This window comes from Artemia sp. Qi Xiang Cuo, chromosome 11 (assembly GCF_049724085.1).
Source record: "Artemia sp. Qi Xiang Cuo chromosome 11, ASM4972408v1, whole genome shotgun sequence".
Taxonomy (NCBI): domain Eukaryota; kingdom Metazoa; phylum Arthropoda; class Branchiopoda; order Anostraca; family Artemiidae; genus Artemia; species Artemia sp. Qi Xiang Cuo.
The window spans coordinates 33,774,874-33,789,223 of NC_142804.1; the positions used below are offsets into that span (position 1 = coordinate 33,774,874).

At 35.8% G+C, this 14,350-nt stretch overlaps 1 protein-coding gene across 6 annotated transcripts in view; it reads right to left on the reverse strand.

Annotated features, from left to right (window-relative positions):
• LOC148946907 (glomulin-like) overlaps window positions 1-14,350 on the reverse strand; it is a 122,639-nt gene that overhangs the window by 65,870 nt on the left and 42,419 nt on the right. Inside the window, exon 1 of one of the 6 annotated variants that reach the window (XM_089096726.1) lies at window positions 10,023-10,169. The exons of 4 other annotated variants lie outside the window; for them this stretch is intronic. In XM_089096726.1, coding sequence (XP_088952852.1) covers window positions 10,023-10,083 — 61 coding nt within the window. In that variant the 5' untranslated portion in view covers window positions 10,084-10,169. Of the gene's footprint in view, window positions 1-9,930; window positions 10,170-14,350 lie in introns of those variants that run through there. One more of the 6 variants, XM_089096728.1, reaches the window with a different exon arrangement.

The window sequence follows — 14,350 nt, forward strand, 5'->3', positions numbered from 1 at the left end:
GCTTCTCCTTCGATTAGAATCAGAGAAACATGTAGCTGCCTCAACTGTTAGTTTTATTCTTGAGAACTTTAGACTTCTCTTCACTGAGTCTCATGAAATTGTAGCAGAAGAACTTAAAGAAAGTGTTGCTAAATGCATCTCTTCTGTTTTTCAGCCAGATTTGTTTAAGAAAATATGTGATGAAATTGACAGTCATTATATACAGGATCCTTTGCTGCTTGTTACAGACCCTGCCACTGGATCACTGAGATCTCAGTACATGAGAGACCAGTATTTTACAAGTTGCGGTACTGTGGTACCGGAGCAAGTCTTTATCGGACTTGATAAGTATGGAAACAGAAGATTTGTTCAAGTAGTTTCAGTTGCAGCCACCTTGGAGAATCATTTCAAACATAGAGGACTTCTTGGATTTCTGATGGATTGGTATCATCCTTCAGCAGAAGGTGTATATAGAGACTTCTATGATGGTAACCGTTTTGCTTCTTTATATGCTTCTGATCCAGATATGAAGAAAAATGTGATATTTCTTCATCTCTACCAAGATGAGTTAAAAATAAAAAAAAAAAAAAAAACACTTAAAAAGTCAACATCAGGAAAGTACAGCACTCTAGCTTTTTATATATGAGTTCTCAACTTCCCATCTTGGCTTCGAGCAAGGCTAGATCTAGTGCAGTTAGTTATGCTAGTGATGGCATCGAACTTCAAGATCGTTGGTACTGAAAGTCTTCAAGAAGGTTGTGAATGAATTAGAGTTTCTTTGTACTGAAGGCATTGTGATTGATGGGACAAGGTTCAAAATTTTAGTTTTCTGTATATGTGGAGACAACTTGGGCTCGAATTTTATTGGGGGATTCGTGAAATGCTTTAACCGAAATGTGCAGAATCCCTGCAGAGTCTGCATGTTCTCTGGAAAAACTGCAGCTAAAGACTATTGGAAAGTTCCATTTCCTCTTAGAACTAAAGCATCCCATGAGGAATCTTTAAACAAGCTGCAAGACCCAAATGTTAGGAAGCAGTCTGTAAATGGCGTGAAGTTCAATTCTGATTTCAATGCCTTGCCCAACTTTCATGTGACAGATTACCGCCATGCATAGCCCATGACTTGTACGAAGCTGTTATGAAGTGGGATGCTAGAAAATGTTTGCAGTGCTTGATTATTGATGGTGTTTTCAAAGAATCAGAGCTTAGTGCTAGTGTTGCCAACTTTGACTACAAGGATATAGATGTTAAGGACAAACTTCCTCCTTTCTCAAATAATTTCAAGTGCCTTGAAGATAATACAATCCAAAATTTGGTATTTCCTCGCCAGTTTCCTCTAATATTTGGCCATTCAGTTTCAAGAAAGGCTGAAAACGAATGTTGGTCTCTAATGTTGCTGATGAGGAAAATTTTATTGCTTGTGTCAAGTCGGAGGTTTACAGACATGCTTATTGCAAAGTTAGGTTTTACAATAAGAATGTACCTTGAATTGAAAGCAAAAATATTTGAGGATGATGAAAATAGGTTCAAGGACCATACAATGCGTCACTTTCCTTTGTATGTGCGAACACTGGGCCCCATAATTCCCTATTCGACTCTTCAGTTTGAATCAAGACATAGATATTTTAAAGATGCTGCTAAAAGTGCATCCTCAACTAGAAATCTGACCAAGACAATGGCCAAGAGTTACCAGAAGTACCAGAATTACCTATCTCTTTCAAAAAGAATGTGTCAGGAAATCAGCTATACAGTTTCTAAAAATGGAAAGCTGACAAACACTTGCTACTTGATACTGTTTCCACATAAAGACACATGCTTAGTCCAGGAGCTCATTTTCAAGGGTGTTGTCTATAAGAAAAGACTTTATGTGATTAGCGATGTGACAGACTCAGCTGTGGAAGCTGCTGAAACAGTGGATGTGGTTAGGTTGCTGGGACAGTTCTTTCTCATTCTGTCAAGGAAATCGCTAAGCTATGATCAAGAGCTGGTGTATCTTTACTGTGATGCTGAAGAGAGCTCCACTCTTGTTTGCTGGAACATTAGAGAAGTACCTGATTTTGATCTTGATCCTGCATCATCTTATCTCATTCGTGGAAGGTGTTATCTGTCGTTTAGAGCTTTGTTTTGAAGGTGTGTATGATTGTTAAAATTAGAGGCTAACTGTCCTGCCTCAAGACAATGTATCTGTACTTTTCCCTGATGCTTAGTTCCAGAGCTTAGTCTTTGATAGTCTTTCATTACAAATCCTGCAGTATTTCTTCAGAGAGTTTGAGAGAGATGGTCATTGGATGATGTATCAGCACATCATAGCCATAATTTCAAGTTCAAGATAAGGTGTTTCGAATTTAGAAAGCCGAAATATTCTTTCTCTTTTTTGCCTGTTAAACTCATCTTGGACTTTTTATGGGAGGAGATGGTTACATTTGTAAAGCGAATACTTCTATAATAAGAATTTTTTTTTCTGGTTATCTGTGTTAATTACTTTGAATTTCAGAACGCCTTAATCTTTTGGATGTTTCGGGAAGCAATGCTTTCTTGTTCAATTTTAAAGGTTATTGTGCCATCTACGTCTTGCTCTAACTGCTGTCTACTTCTAGGTGTAATAGATGTGCATATCGCTAAACAGAGCATCCATCACAAAGACAGCATCACTCTATTTTACAATTATCTCATCTTCGTTTGATATTTGCATAGTTCAAGATCGTTTGTGGCCTTATCTGGGAGTGTTTATTCAAAATGGATTCTTTGTCAGTAAAGTCCCTAAAATTGGAATGTCAGCAACAGAAGAGGATTATTTCAGCAATGTGTTATGAGGAGCTTTTTTCAAAGGGTAAATAAATTCTTAAGTGAAATAGCCTTAACTTGTAAATAGCCTTGATACTTTTTTTGTTTTATTTTGTTTAGAATATTACTTGACTGGAAATCATTAGTAAGAATGCTTTATATTTTATTTGTTGTCAATGCTTCTGTTGCATGCATGATTTGCAGGAAGTTTGTATTATATTTTGGGATGATTTAATTGAACTTGCGACTTTTACTAAAAGTAAGGAGCGACATTAAAACTTAAAACGACATTAAAACTTAAATTCTGAATCTACCAATAGCCACAAGATGGGCTTCCACTTCGAAGTTTGACCGTTTTCGAAAAGAAGCAAGCTTTTTTTTTTACATATTATTGATCAGTTTTAGATTCCTTCAAATTTTGCAAGTTGTAACTTTTGATTCGAGCATGCAATCCTTTGCTTGTAAGCAAGATCTTAACTCCCCAAAATTTGGATAAATCATTCGTAAGTCCCAGCTTAAAATAAAAACCCTCATCCCACTCCTTCTTGACTCCTGCATAAAATTTCAGGGAAACTGAGCTATCTTTTTGTGTCTATTATGTCTGTATTTCCTGGCCTCCTTATACTCTGCTGGACTAATTTTGCAACCTGTTCTACCTCCATCTTGCTAAAAACTAACCTAGCCTACAGTAATTTTAAATCACTTTTACTTGATATAACCAAGGAGTCATCCCTCTTTTATATTCTAGGTCTTCCTCCGAAAATAACATCCTGTCTTCGCTACTGCCGTTGCTGGAGATATTGTTAATCACAGCTTGACCTAACCTGAATGCTATACACACTGATATTATTCTCCCACTGAATAATTACTTATTGTTACGAATAACCCTTCCTGATTGTGGTAACCTTATGAACTATCTTTGCAGGTATGTGGTCAAGATGGAACCAGTGAAGAAAGCTCTCCTACCAGTAAGAGTCAGGGAATTTTTAAGCAAACTTAAAAATAATTTTTCTTGTTTTTATTGTAATTTCTTACTCAAATATTTGTGATATTGATTATATTGAGTTATATAATTATATTGAATAATAAAGAAATAATTGGATTCGTTTTTCTTTTTCCGTAGTGTTTGGTCTGATGGGTGTGTTTTTAAGTTGATACCAATTAGTCAAAGATACGCCAAGACTGTTTATGCTTTTTTCTCATCATGTAGTTGGTTTTCGTATACAGTTTTTAGTATACTGGACAGGAACAACTGCGCTGGAAATAGTAGAGGTTTCGCTTGGCAAGTTTCCTTTTGAATTTAAGCTTTGTATGGTACGATGGATCAAGGTCTTTTCGCACTATTTTCTACTGCCATTTGACTTGATATTTTCCCCAGAAATCTGGATCTGTTTTTAAATCCAGCCTTTCAAACAGTTCGTGGTGACGAACTGTAAGTAAGGAACGACCCGGCAGAATAGTCACTGAAACTATAAAAAATAAAATTTTGATACCAGTAGATACATCAAAATAATTGTATTTTTTTTGCTGATTTCAAATATATAAATTACGAGCCTGAAAAAGTTTGCCTTATTTTCGAAAAAAGGTGGAAACACCCCCTAAAAGTGATAAAATCTTACACCAAAAATTACAGAAAATTACACCATCAGATCAAGCGTATCAGAAAACTCTTCTGTAGAGGTTTTAAGCTTCTATCGGCAAAAATGTGGAATTTTGTATGTTTCGCCAAAAGAAAGATCACGGATGCGTGTTTATTTTTTTTTTTTTCCAGGGGTGATCATATCGATCCAGTGGTCCTAGAGTATCGCGAGAGGGCTCATTCGAATGAAAATCAACAATTCTAGTGCCTTTTTAAATTACTAAGAAACTGGAGGGCAACTAGACCCCCCATGCTTTTTTCTCAAAGTCACCCGATCAAGATTTTGAAATAACCATTTGGTTCGCATAGTCGAAAATTTAATAACTATGTCTTTAAAGATGACCCAATCCCCCACAGTCCCTGGGGGAAGGGCTGCAAGTTATGAACTTTGCCCATTGTTTACATACAGTATTGGTTATTGGGAGTATACAAATGTTTTCAGGAGGGATTTTTTTTTAGCAGGGGGGAGGGGAAGGGGATTACGTCGGACGATATTTTCGTGGGGGAAGAGATATTTCTATGAAAGGAGCGCCGGATTTCCAAGCATTATTTAAAAAAACGATCAGAAATTAAGCTAAAAAACTTTTGTGATTAAGGGGTCCTTATTACAGAATTGAACAAAATTTGAACTTTAGCGTAAAGAGCGAGCGAGGTATTGACTAGGGGTTGAACCCCTTAATATGCATAATTAAAATATACGAATATTTAAGTTCGTTATGTAAGATACGTCAGATCAAAATTTCGAGAAAGCCATTTAGCCAAAAAAAAGTAAAATTAATACACAAATTTCGTTTTAATTATTCATGTACGGTAAGCCACAATCAAAGCTGCATTAATTCGAAAACGTTCAGAAATTAAATAAAAAAACATGTTTTTTAACTGAAAGTAAGGAGCGACATTAAAAATTAAAACGAACAGAAATTTTTCCGTATATGAAAGGGGCTGCCCCCTGCTCAACGCCATTCTCTTTACGCTAAAGTTTGACTCTGTCTCAAAACTTCATTTTTTAAAACAGTAAAAAAATTTAGCTTAAAAAGCAAGGCGTTGAGGAGGGGACAGCCCCTTCATATACGGAATAATTTCTGCTCGTTTTAATATTTATTGTCGCTCCTTAATTTCAGTTAAAAGAACTTTTTTTTTATTTAATATGAAGATAAAATGTAAGCATAGATAAGGCTTTAAACTATTAGTTAAGGAGTTAAAAAATGGAGGTCATGGATAAGATTGCCAAGGATCTGGAAGATACAGCCAAACAGCAAAATAGTAAGATATTGTATTGGTGCATGAAGTCAGTCCAGATTAATCCGAGTTAACGACAGTAACGGAGCCTCAATTAGTGACAATGAAAGTGTCAAGAGAGACGAACAGGACATATTGAGAATGTGAAAATCAAAAAAGAATTGTGAGAAAAGAAATAACAAAGAATGGAAACTCTAAACAATTGGAAGTAAAGGAAGATTTATTTTACTAGGAGGACTTAAAAGAGACAGAACTAATACAGTTAAGTCGGTGTCGATACTGTGGTAAATGAGTTTTTGAAATATGATAGCAGCAAAGTTAAGAGATATGTTCTGAATATGACTTTGAAAAAGAGGAAGTGCCTAGTAATTTTAGGTAAACTTAGTTACGCCCTTCATAAGAAAGGTGATAAGAGTGAGTTTGGTAAGTATAGAGTAAATATCTTGATTTCTTAAGGAAGCAAACTTCTTAACATGATGCTACTAAATTAGACAAAGAGGTGCTGTGAATAAAGTCTTAAGAGAAGAACAGAGCAGTTTTAGGAAGAGGAGTGGATCTATTGAGTAAATCTTTCACTAAGTGAGAAGTGTCTGAATCATCAGAGCAGAAACCCTTTGGTAGTTCCCTGTCGCAAATCGCTATCCAGCAGGTCCACTCTCCTTTTGGCGTGCCTTTCCTGTAGCATTTCAGCGGGTCTTTAGCTTTCCCGATATGGTGTGGCCAGATATGGAAAAAAGTCCTAAAGCTGCCAGCAGCAGAATTCGACAGAATTCCAAAGTCTGTCAACAAATTTCAAAATTTTGTCAATAAATTTCACTAGACCATGAAAAGTGCCCAGTAGCATTGATACTATGCTACCCCACTTTTTCCACGGTGGGATGTAGCTTTCCTTTCACACTTTCAGGGCTGCCGTGCACCATTTTTTCTTGTTTCTATCCCATTTTTTTATGTATGTAAACAGACAAAATCTTTCTTTAAGATCTTTCTGAAGACATTAATCAGGCTAGGAGAGATGTCAAGTGTTACCCCCCCCCCCTGGACAGATATGTCTAAACGTGTTTACCAAAAATAGTTCCTAGAAAGAGCATGTATACTAGTGCCCTAAGAATAAACCGTTCTAATAATGAACTTGATTTATTAATAAAAAGACATATACAAAAAAGTCTTTTTATCACTTTCTTCAGATTCCTTCCTTGACATGTAGATCCTCATCGACAACAGCTAGTAGTGATAGATCATTTGGATTCACTATATATTCGTCTTGCAAGGAAAAGTCAGGGTCACATTTTTTACAATATAGTGTAACATCACCTTTATTATATCTCTTCGTAAAGTCAATAATGCTTCTTTCATTCACAATATAAGATTTACGTGTTTCAATTACGTGCTTAGTCACTGCATTATCCCATAATGAATCTTCATTCTCCGTAACAGCCAAATAAAAAACTAGGCTTATTATCATAATAGCCATGGACGTAGGGAGGGAGGGCATCTTCCCCCCCCCTAAACCTTCAAATTTACATTATATATGGCTGAAAAAGCACATGGTTGGAAAAGCAGTTGATAAAAGGCCCTCCATCACACTATCGACTGCCCCCCCTAGACAATATACTGCCTACGCCCATGATAATAGCCATTGTCTTCACAATGATGATATAGACAGCCTTCTCTTATTATTCCAACAGTTGAAGTGTAGACCAGGTTCTTTCTCCCAAAATAATTTAAAACCACGACGATACTAGTCTCTTAGAAATAAACTAAGAGTTCTTTTAGAGTTTTTTTTATATCATACCGGGATAGGTATTCTCCCACTGTTCACACGTATCATGGCAACAGTTGGGGTATAGGTATCCTCTAATGTGAGAGTCACAACGTCACTCTTTTCTCGTAATTTTATGCCAATAGTTCCTTATTTAATTACAATTTTATACTGGGCAAAATTTGTTTTTGCTACTAAATTCTATTTTCTTCCAAATGCATTTTTTTAATCTCAACCTTTACCTTGGTTATTTTTATCTTTTTCAAGAGTTTTATGTTTTATCGTGGGATATTTAGACACTTTGTTATTTTTTTAAAGTCATAACCCAGACTTTTTCTAGACCTACGAGATCCTTCCCCCACAGTCTATTTCACGGGGTTTTCGGGTGGACTTCCTCTCACTCCATTTCAGAAGGCTTTAAAGACGGGACTCCTGTTCGTTTTTCTTTGAATTAGGCCGTTTCCGATATATTTTGTATTTCTAACTTTTTAATATTTTATGTTCCTTTTCAGATTTTTTTTTTATTCCGTTTTTTTTTTATCTTTTTCAAGAGTTTTATGTTTTATCGTGGGATATACAGACACATTAACAATTGTTTGAAAGTTATAACCCTGACTTTTCTAGTCCTGCGAGATGAACAAAAGTTTTCTTCTTTTTTTTGTATACTCCGTTCATCATTGTATTTCAACGGGTTATAAATAAATTCAATTCAATTCAAAGTATGCTGATTTTTGTTAATTTGGATAATCTTTTGTCCTTGCTTCATATTATTAGCTGTTTAATCCCAAACAGTAAGAATTAGAACTGGGGGGATTTGTAGTTAAACCGGAAGAAAATCTAAAAATCCAATAAAAAGCAATTTTCTCAATCCAACGAAATAAAGTTTTATTATAATGTATAGTTAAGAAGACACGATAAACGCAAGGGTTAACCCTGCCATCCTAATGCCTAGACATGGCCCTAGACTTAACACTAAGTTTGCTGATTTTTTTAAGCATAATGAACCAAATATTGATGGTGTTTGGCAAAGGAACACATCCAGAAATTAGTTTTAGGGGAGGGGGGCACTTAAGAACATGGGAAGCACCTCTAAAACTCTGGAAAATTTGTCAAATATTGGCTCAATTTGGTAGCTGAAAGATAAACATACCAGTCAAACTAAAATAATGAACCTTTGGCTAGCCAGGTCACTGTCTACAATCGAATCAGAATTATACATACCTAGGTGTTTTTTTAGGCTATTTTTCTCATTGAAAGAGTGGCTGCAATTATATGTCTATTGCACTTAATTTAAGAATTGAACAGCTATGTTGCTGCTGAATAACATCCATTATTAACCAAGCTCTGAAGTGCAAGATGGCAGAAGTCTTGAAATCTGGTACCCTAATGACATCTACTTTTGGGTAACTAAAAACAATATGATGGCATTTCAAACTTGAGAGCGAAAAATTTTATGATTCCTTGATGTGTGAGGGGAAGAATAGATTAAACGGTTGGATGTAAAAGCTTTGCTTCAAGTTTGCAATCTTTCTGTGAGTATTTGTTATTCTTAAGAATTCATTAAGTCTGTTGCCTTTTTAAAACTTTTAGAAAATTATATAATATAAACTGAAGTGAACTTGGAGAAGATAAATAATTTGCCAGATCCCCAAGGCGCCAAGGACAATTTATGCCAATAAATCCTTACTATAATGGCAAGCTAGTGATGATGAATTAGGCTCAGCCTTACCCTCTGGGTTCTGGGAAGTATGCACCTCAACCTATTGGTGGGCATGATCAACACCAGGGTCAATTTTCCTATATCCATGCCTATGCTCCAGCACCATCGAAATTTACAGATACTCAGTAAAACTCTGTGATCCAATAAGAAACAGCACAGAATCCCACATGTTATACTGTGCTGACAGATAATAGATTTACACCATTAAGTACAGAGCAATTTCCAGCATTGCTAAGCGAAAGTGATGACGAGATGAGGGCAGTTACAAACCTGTATGATGTGGAAGGAATCAAGAGACCAACAGAAATACCAAGGCTGGGTCAAATTAAGAATTTTGGCTGTAAAAGAAGAGATGTTTCCCCGATAGGGATAAGTCCTTTTTGCTTCAGATATAAAGACAGAACATTGATAAAACATCCAAAAGAGTTTGTAAATGTGAAAATTCTCTCAGCAGAATAATTTACCACTATGGTTGAAATAGAACTGATCATTAAAGGGGAAGTTCTGCCATCTGATTTTGATCTACTAAAGACTTTCAAAGTTTTATTCACAAGTTGAGTTTGGTATTATGAGGGGAGGTCCATAATGACTGTATACATTAAAAATGAGAATGCAGCAAATATAACTCAGAGCAATGATAAAATTGCAGAAAAATTGGTGATATGAAGGTAACATCAAGAATGAAAGTGCCCCTTGTGAGAGAAATTGTGAAGGGGGTTCCCTTAAAGATACAATAGACTCTACAAAGTATAATGGCTGTATGTGAAGAGTAAGACAGAAAAGCAACTGGGACACAAGGTGATACATTACCTCCAAACATTTGGTGTTATGGGAGGAAAAGAGAAGTTCATGTTAACAATTGTAGAATCATGCAGTGCCACAAATGTCAGGAGTATGGTTACCAGCAAAAGGATTGCGGAGCCAAGGAGCCAGTTTGCCTATGTTGTTCAAATAAAAATTCATCAGATAAATGTCCTTTTAAAAGTGATGCATCACCAGACAGACCAAGAGCATATTTTTGTGCCAATTGTAGAAAATACCATGCCTCCACATCATTTCCTTGTCCTGTGAGGAAATAAAATCATGAAATACTTCCAGTGGTAGAAACTTACCAAATGGGATACGGGATGGCTCAAGTAACAAATAAGAGCTATGCAAATACAGCTAACCAGATGTATTTGCAAAGATTAACACTGAACACACCTGTATCAGATGGCAATGCTGAACAAAAAAGAAAGGCTACAAAACAAGAAACTGCAAAAAAAGGCAATAAGTTTACTCTGCAAAGCACAATTGTTGGAAATGAGCAGCATATCTGACTGAATTGAAAGACTTTGAAGATTTTTAGAAGAATTAGAGCAAGGGTGTTTTAATCAGCAAAAGATTGCCAGTGTTTGTAAGCGGAAGGGAATATTCGAAAATGCACAAAAGACCTTAAAAATTTATCATGGATGTCCAGTCAGTCATGAAAGAGAAGAGAGACTTTTTATAGAATATTGTCAGCAAAATGAGATTGATGCAATATGCACAAGAGACTTAGATGCTACCATACGTGAATTTGACTGTTAAAGGATATAATATGATAGGAAAAGACAGGTCAGAAGGCACAAAAGGTGGAGTACTGATTTGTGTGAAAAACTGCAACACTTTACTGAGTGAGAAATTGATCTGCAGGATCATTTAGATTACAAGTTGAAATCAATAGTTGCAATGTACTTCAACAAGATGAATCAACCATTAACATTATAAATATGTATAATACAAATGAAAACAACAGTGACATTGGTGGTATTGTTAATGAGCAATCACAGAGAATTTCTGCTAATGAAGAACTGATTATAACAGGTGATTGTGATGCAAACAGAAAAGTTTGGTGCAAATGTGACAATGCAAACTCACCTGGAAGGAGTATGGAGGAGTTTCTGCTAGATTCCCAAGTTTACCTTGCCACTCCCAAAAGACTGCCTACCCGTAAAACCATCTTACTGGTACTCACACAACAATTGACTTAACTTTTAATAGCCCTAACTTAGCCATAAGGTCTATTGTTGTAATTCCAGACCATATACTGCTGTTTAGTGTATTCCCCTATATCTACCAATATTGAGGTTCATAATGTCAGAAGTAATCCAGCCCAATTGGATAGTAAAAGCACTCCTCAATTCCAATTGAAGAAAGCAAACTGGCCATGGTATGGACGCCAAATTGTAATATCAATTTGGGCATTAGTGGATGAAGGAACATCAACAGATGAAAAAAATTGCATATTCTAAGGATGTTTATTGACAGCAGCAAATAAAACTATTCCAGTGAAATGTAAATCAAAGAGGGCTTACAAAAACAACATTTGGTGGAACAGTGAATGTGAAGATGCAAAGAAAGACTATGTGAAAAATGAGAAGACTTGTGCTTCAGTAACAACTTTAGAAAATCTGATCAATGTGAAGTGCTGCTATGCAAGATTTAAGAAAACAGTGTCTACAGCAAAAAAAAAAAAAAAATATTAGAGAATCTTTAATAATGGAAAGCGAATAAACTAGTTGATCTTCTGCTACGGGGATTATATTGAGCAAATTGTTTCTGGGAGTAATCTTGTATCGTATGAAAACAATGTTCAAGAAAATTCTACTAAAACTGTGAGGAATGTTAAACTCGCAATTGATGAACGTGAACGTTTTCCCGAAATTTACAGGTCGATTTCAATTGCATTTTCTGCACTATAAGTATCCGATGAAGTTGCTGCATTACCCGGTTCACAGTCTGCTTTATTTGCATGAATTTCCACTACAGAACAGGAGTTAGAGAAAACCAGAGAATCTATAGTTTCAGAGATATCTTGTCAGGTTTCTGCAAAGCGTGGCGCGAGAGCGCAATCTGGTCTTAAAGACTTCGCTGAGACTATAATTAATGAGTTGTACAATTCTATGTCACTGGAGTTTAATCCCATATTAGACCGTATTGAACAAGAGCTGAAAGCGTGTAGAATGCAAACCCTTAATCTGGAGATTAAAATTGAAAAAATCGAAGTCAAACTTGATGATATGAGTCAAGAAAATATCTTGGACAGTCTTGTTTTTAACGGTCTGAAACAAAAACCAGGAGTTGACCTTAAAATAACTTTGCTCAATGTCCTATCGACGCAGATAGGTATTACTGGTATGTCTTCTGGCGTTTTATTAAGTGTTTTCCGGTTTAAAATGAGTAGGCCTCATAATGCTAGTGACAAAGTTGCCCAGTACTAGTGCAGTGAAGTGTGGTGTACCTAGGGGTCTGTCTTGGGACCCATTCTGTAACTTATGCATGTTGATTCAATGCGTTTCTACTTACCTGAGTGTTTTATTGCAACTTTTGCGGATGATACTGCTTTAACTGTGTTTTGTCGATCCATGAATGATTTTTTGCTGAAAGTAAATAGGGTTTTAAAGTCCTTTTTTGAATTTATAAGTTTGAGCCTTTTGTCAGTGACTGTTAAAAAAAAAACTAATTTTATTATATTAGAAGAGTTGGCAAGCAGCCAGGTGTCAATGGAAAGGTATTTTTTAATGGTAGGGCTTAGTCACAGGTGCATGAAGTGCGTTAATTGGGGTTCCAACTTGATTATAATTTATCTTGGAGGCCCCATAGTGATCTTCTTGCAGCAAAAGTTGCTAGAGATCTGGGAATTTTGCACTGATTAAAGCATGTTTTACCATTATCAGTTGTTCTATTACTGTACCATACTATTGTTGCACCTTATATTTCTTATGGTTGTGTTCTTTGGTCTAGTAATTTTTATGCATATTTTAAAAGAGTGCAGATTCTTCAACATAAAACAGAACGTATTCTTGGTAATTATATATAAAACGTGAACGATACCACGTCGCCTTTTAAGAAATTACGAATGCTTAATATTGGTCTGATTCGCAATTATCAAGCTGCTGTTTTTGCTTATCGATGTTGGAGTGATCTATGACCTACAGTTTTTACTGATTTTTTTCGCGTCAATCATTCGCTCCATAGGTATGATATTAGGGAGGCGGATTATTTTGTTGTTGAGTACCAAAACACCATACGTGCAGGTTTGCTGAACACATTGGGTCATTTAAAGTAAAGTTTAAGAAACATTTATTGGGAAACGGTAGTTATTTATTTTATTTTTTTTAGATTTTGTGTGTGAATTGTTTGTTGAGAAAGTGTTTGTCCTTTTTTTCTTGTAAATGATTTTTGTTATTGGTACAAAATTAGAGGACTGCTGCCGCCCCTCATCAGGCTTTTCGAGCCTTCCGCGGACGGTTGTGTGCATATATAGTTTACTTTGTAATTATTAGTAAAATAAATAAAATAAATAATCTGGATTTGAGAAAACCAGCAGTTAATGTTTATGCTTTTATACACAGGATGCAGAACAAACAAAACAAGCAACCCGCCTCTAGTTTATGAGAATGTCACTTTGGAAAGTGACATGGAAAAGGCTAATGTAAGTGCCAAACATATGAAGAAACAATTGAAAATGAGGAACCAGATAAAGAGTGAGTAGCAAGAATGACAGCAAAAGTGTAGCAATTGGCTGACAAAGATAAAAAAGAACCATATAATCAGCCATTGTCACTGTAGGAAATTTAAGACATCATCAGTTATTTAGCGGATGCAGCCCCAGGTGCAGATATGTTGTATCCTAAATTAGTTAAAAACCTTCCACAAGAACGGGTAAACGTGTTGTATGGGAGTAATAAATAATTCCTGGATGAGTAGATATTTCCCAAAAGTATGGAAGTCAGGAATAGCAGTGATGATTCCTAAGCAAGTTAAAGACAAATAAAAGCTAGAAAATCATAGATTTATCACTTTATTGCCAGTGTTGGCAAAAGTGTAAAAGATACTTGTAAAGAAAAGGGTAAACTGGTAAGTGGAGAAGAGAAAGATATTCAAAGATGTGCAGTGTGGGTTGAGGAGAAATAAGAGCACAATGGAGAACCTGGTTTGTTTTCAAAGAGTTGCTAATTATGCTTTACAAAATGGACTCAAATGGGAGTTGCCTCCCTAGATGTTGACGGTACATTCAACAATTTGATACATAGGCAGATTTTACAAGAACTAGCTTCAGGATGCTGATTGAAGTCATTCAGGGGTTTTCTGGATATTTATACTGATGGATTCAAGGTAGATGATAATAGTCCAGTTGGAGCTGCATTTGTTATACCAAACCAGTTACATATATCAGTTACAGCCCAGTACAAGCTACCTAAACAAA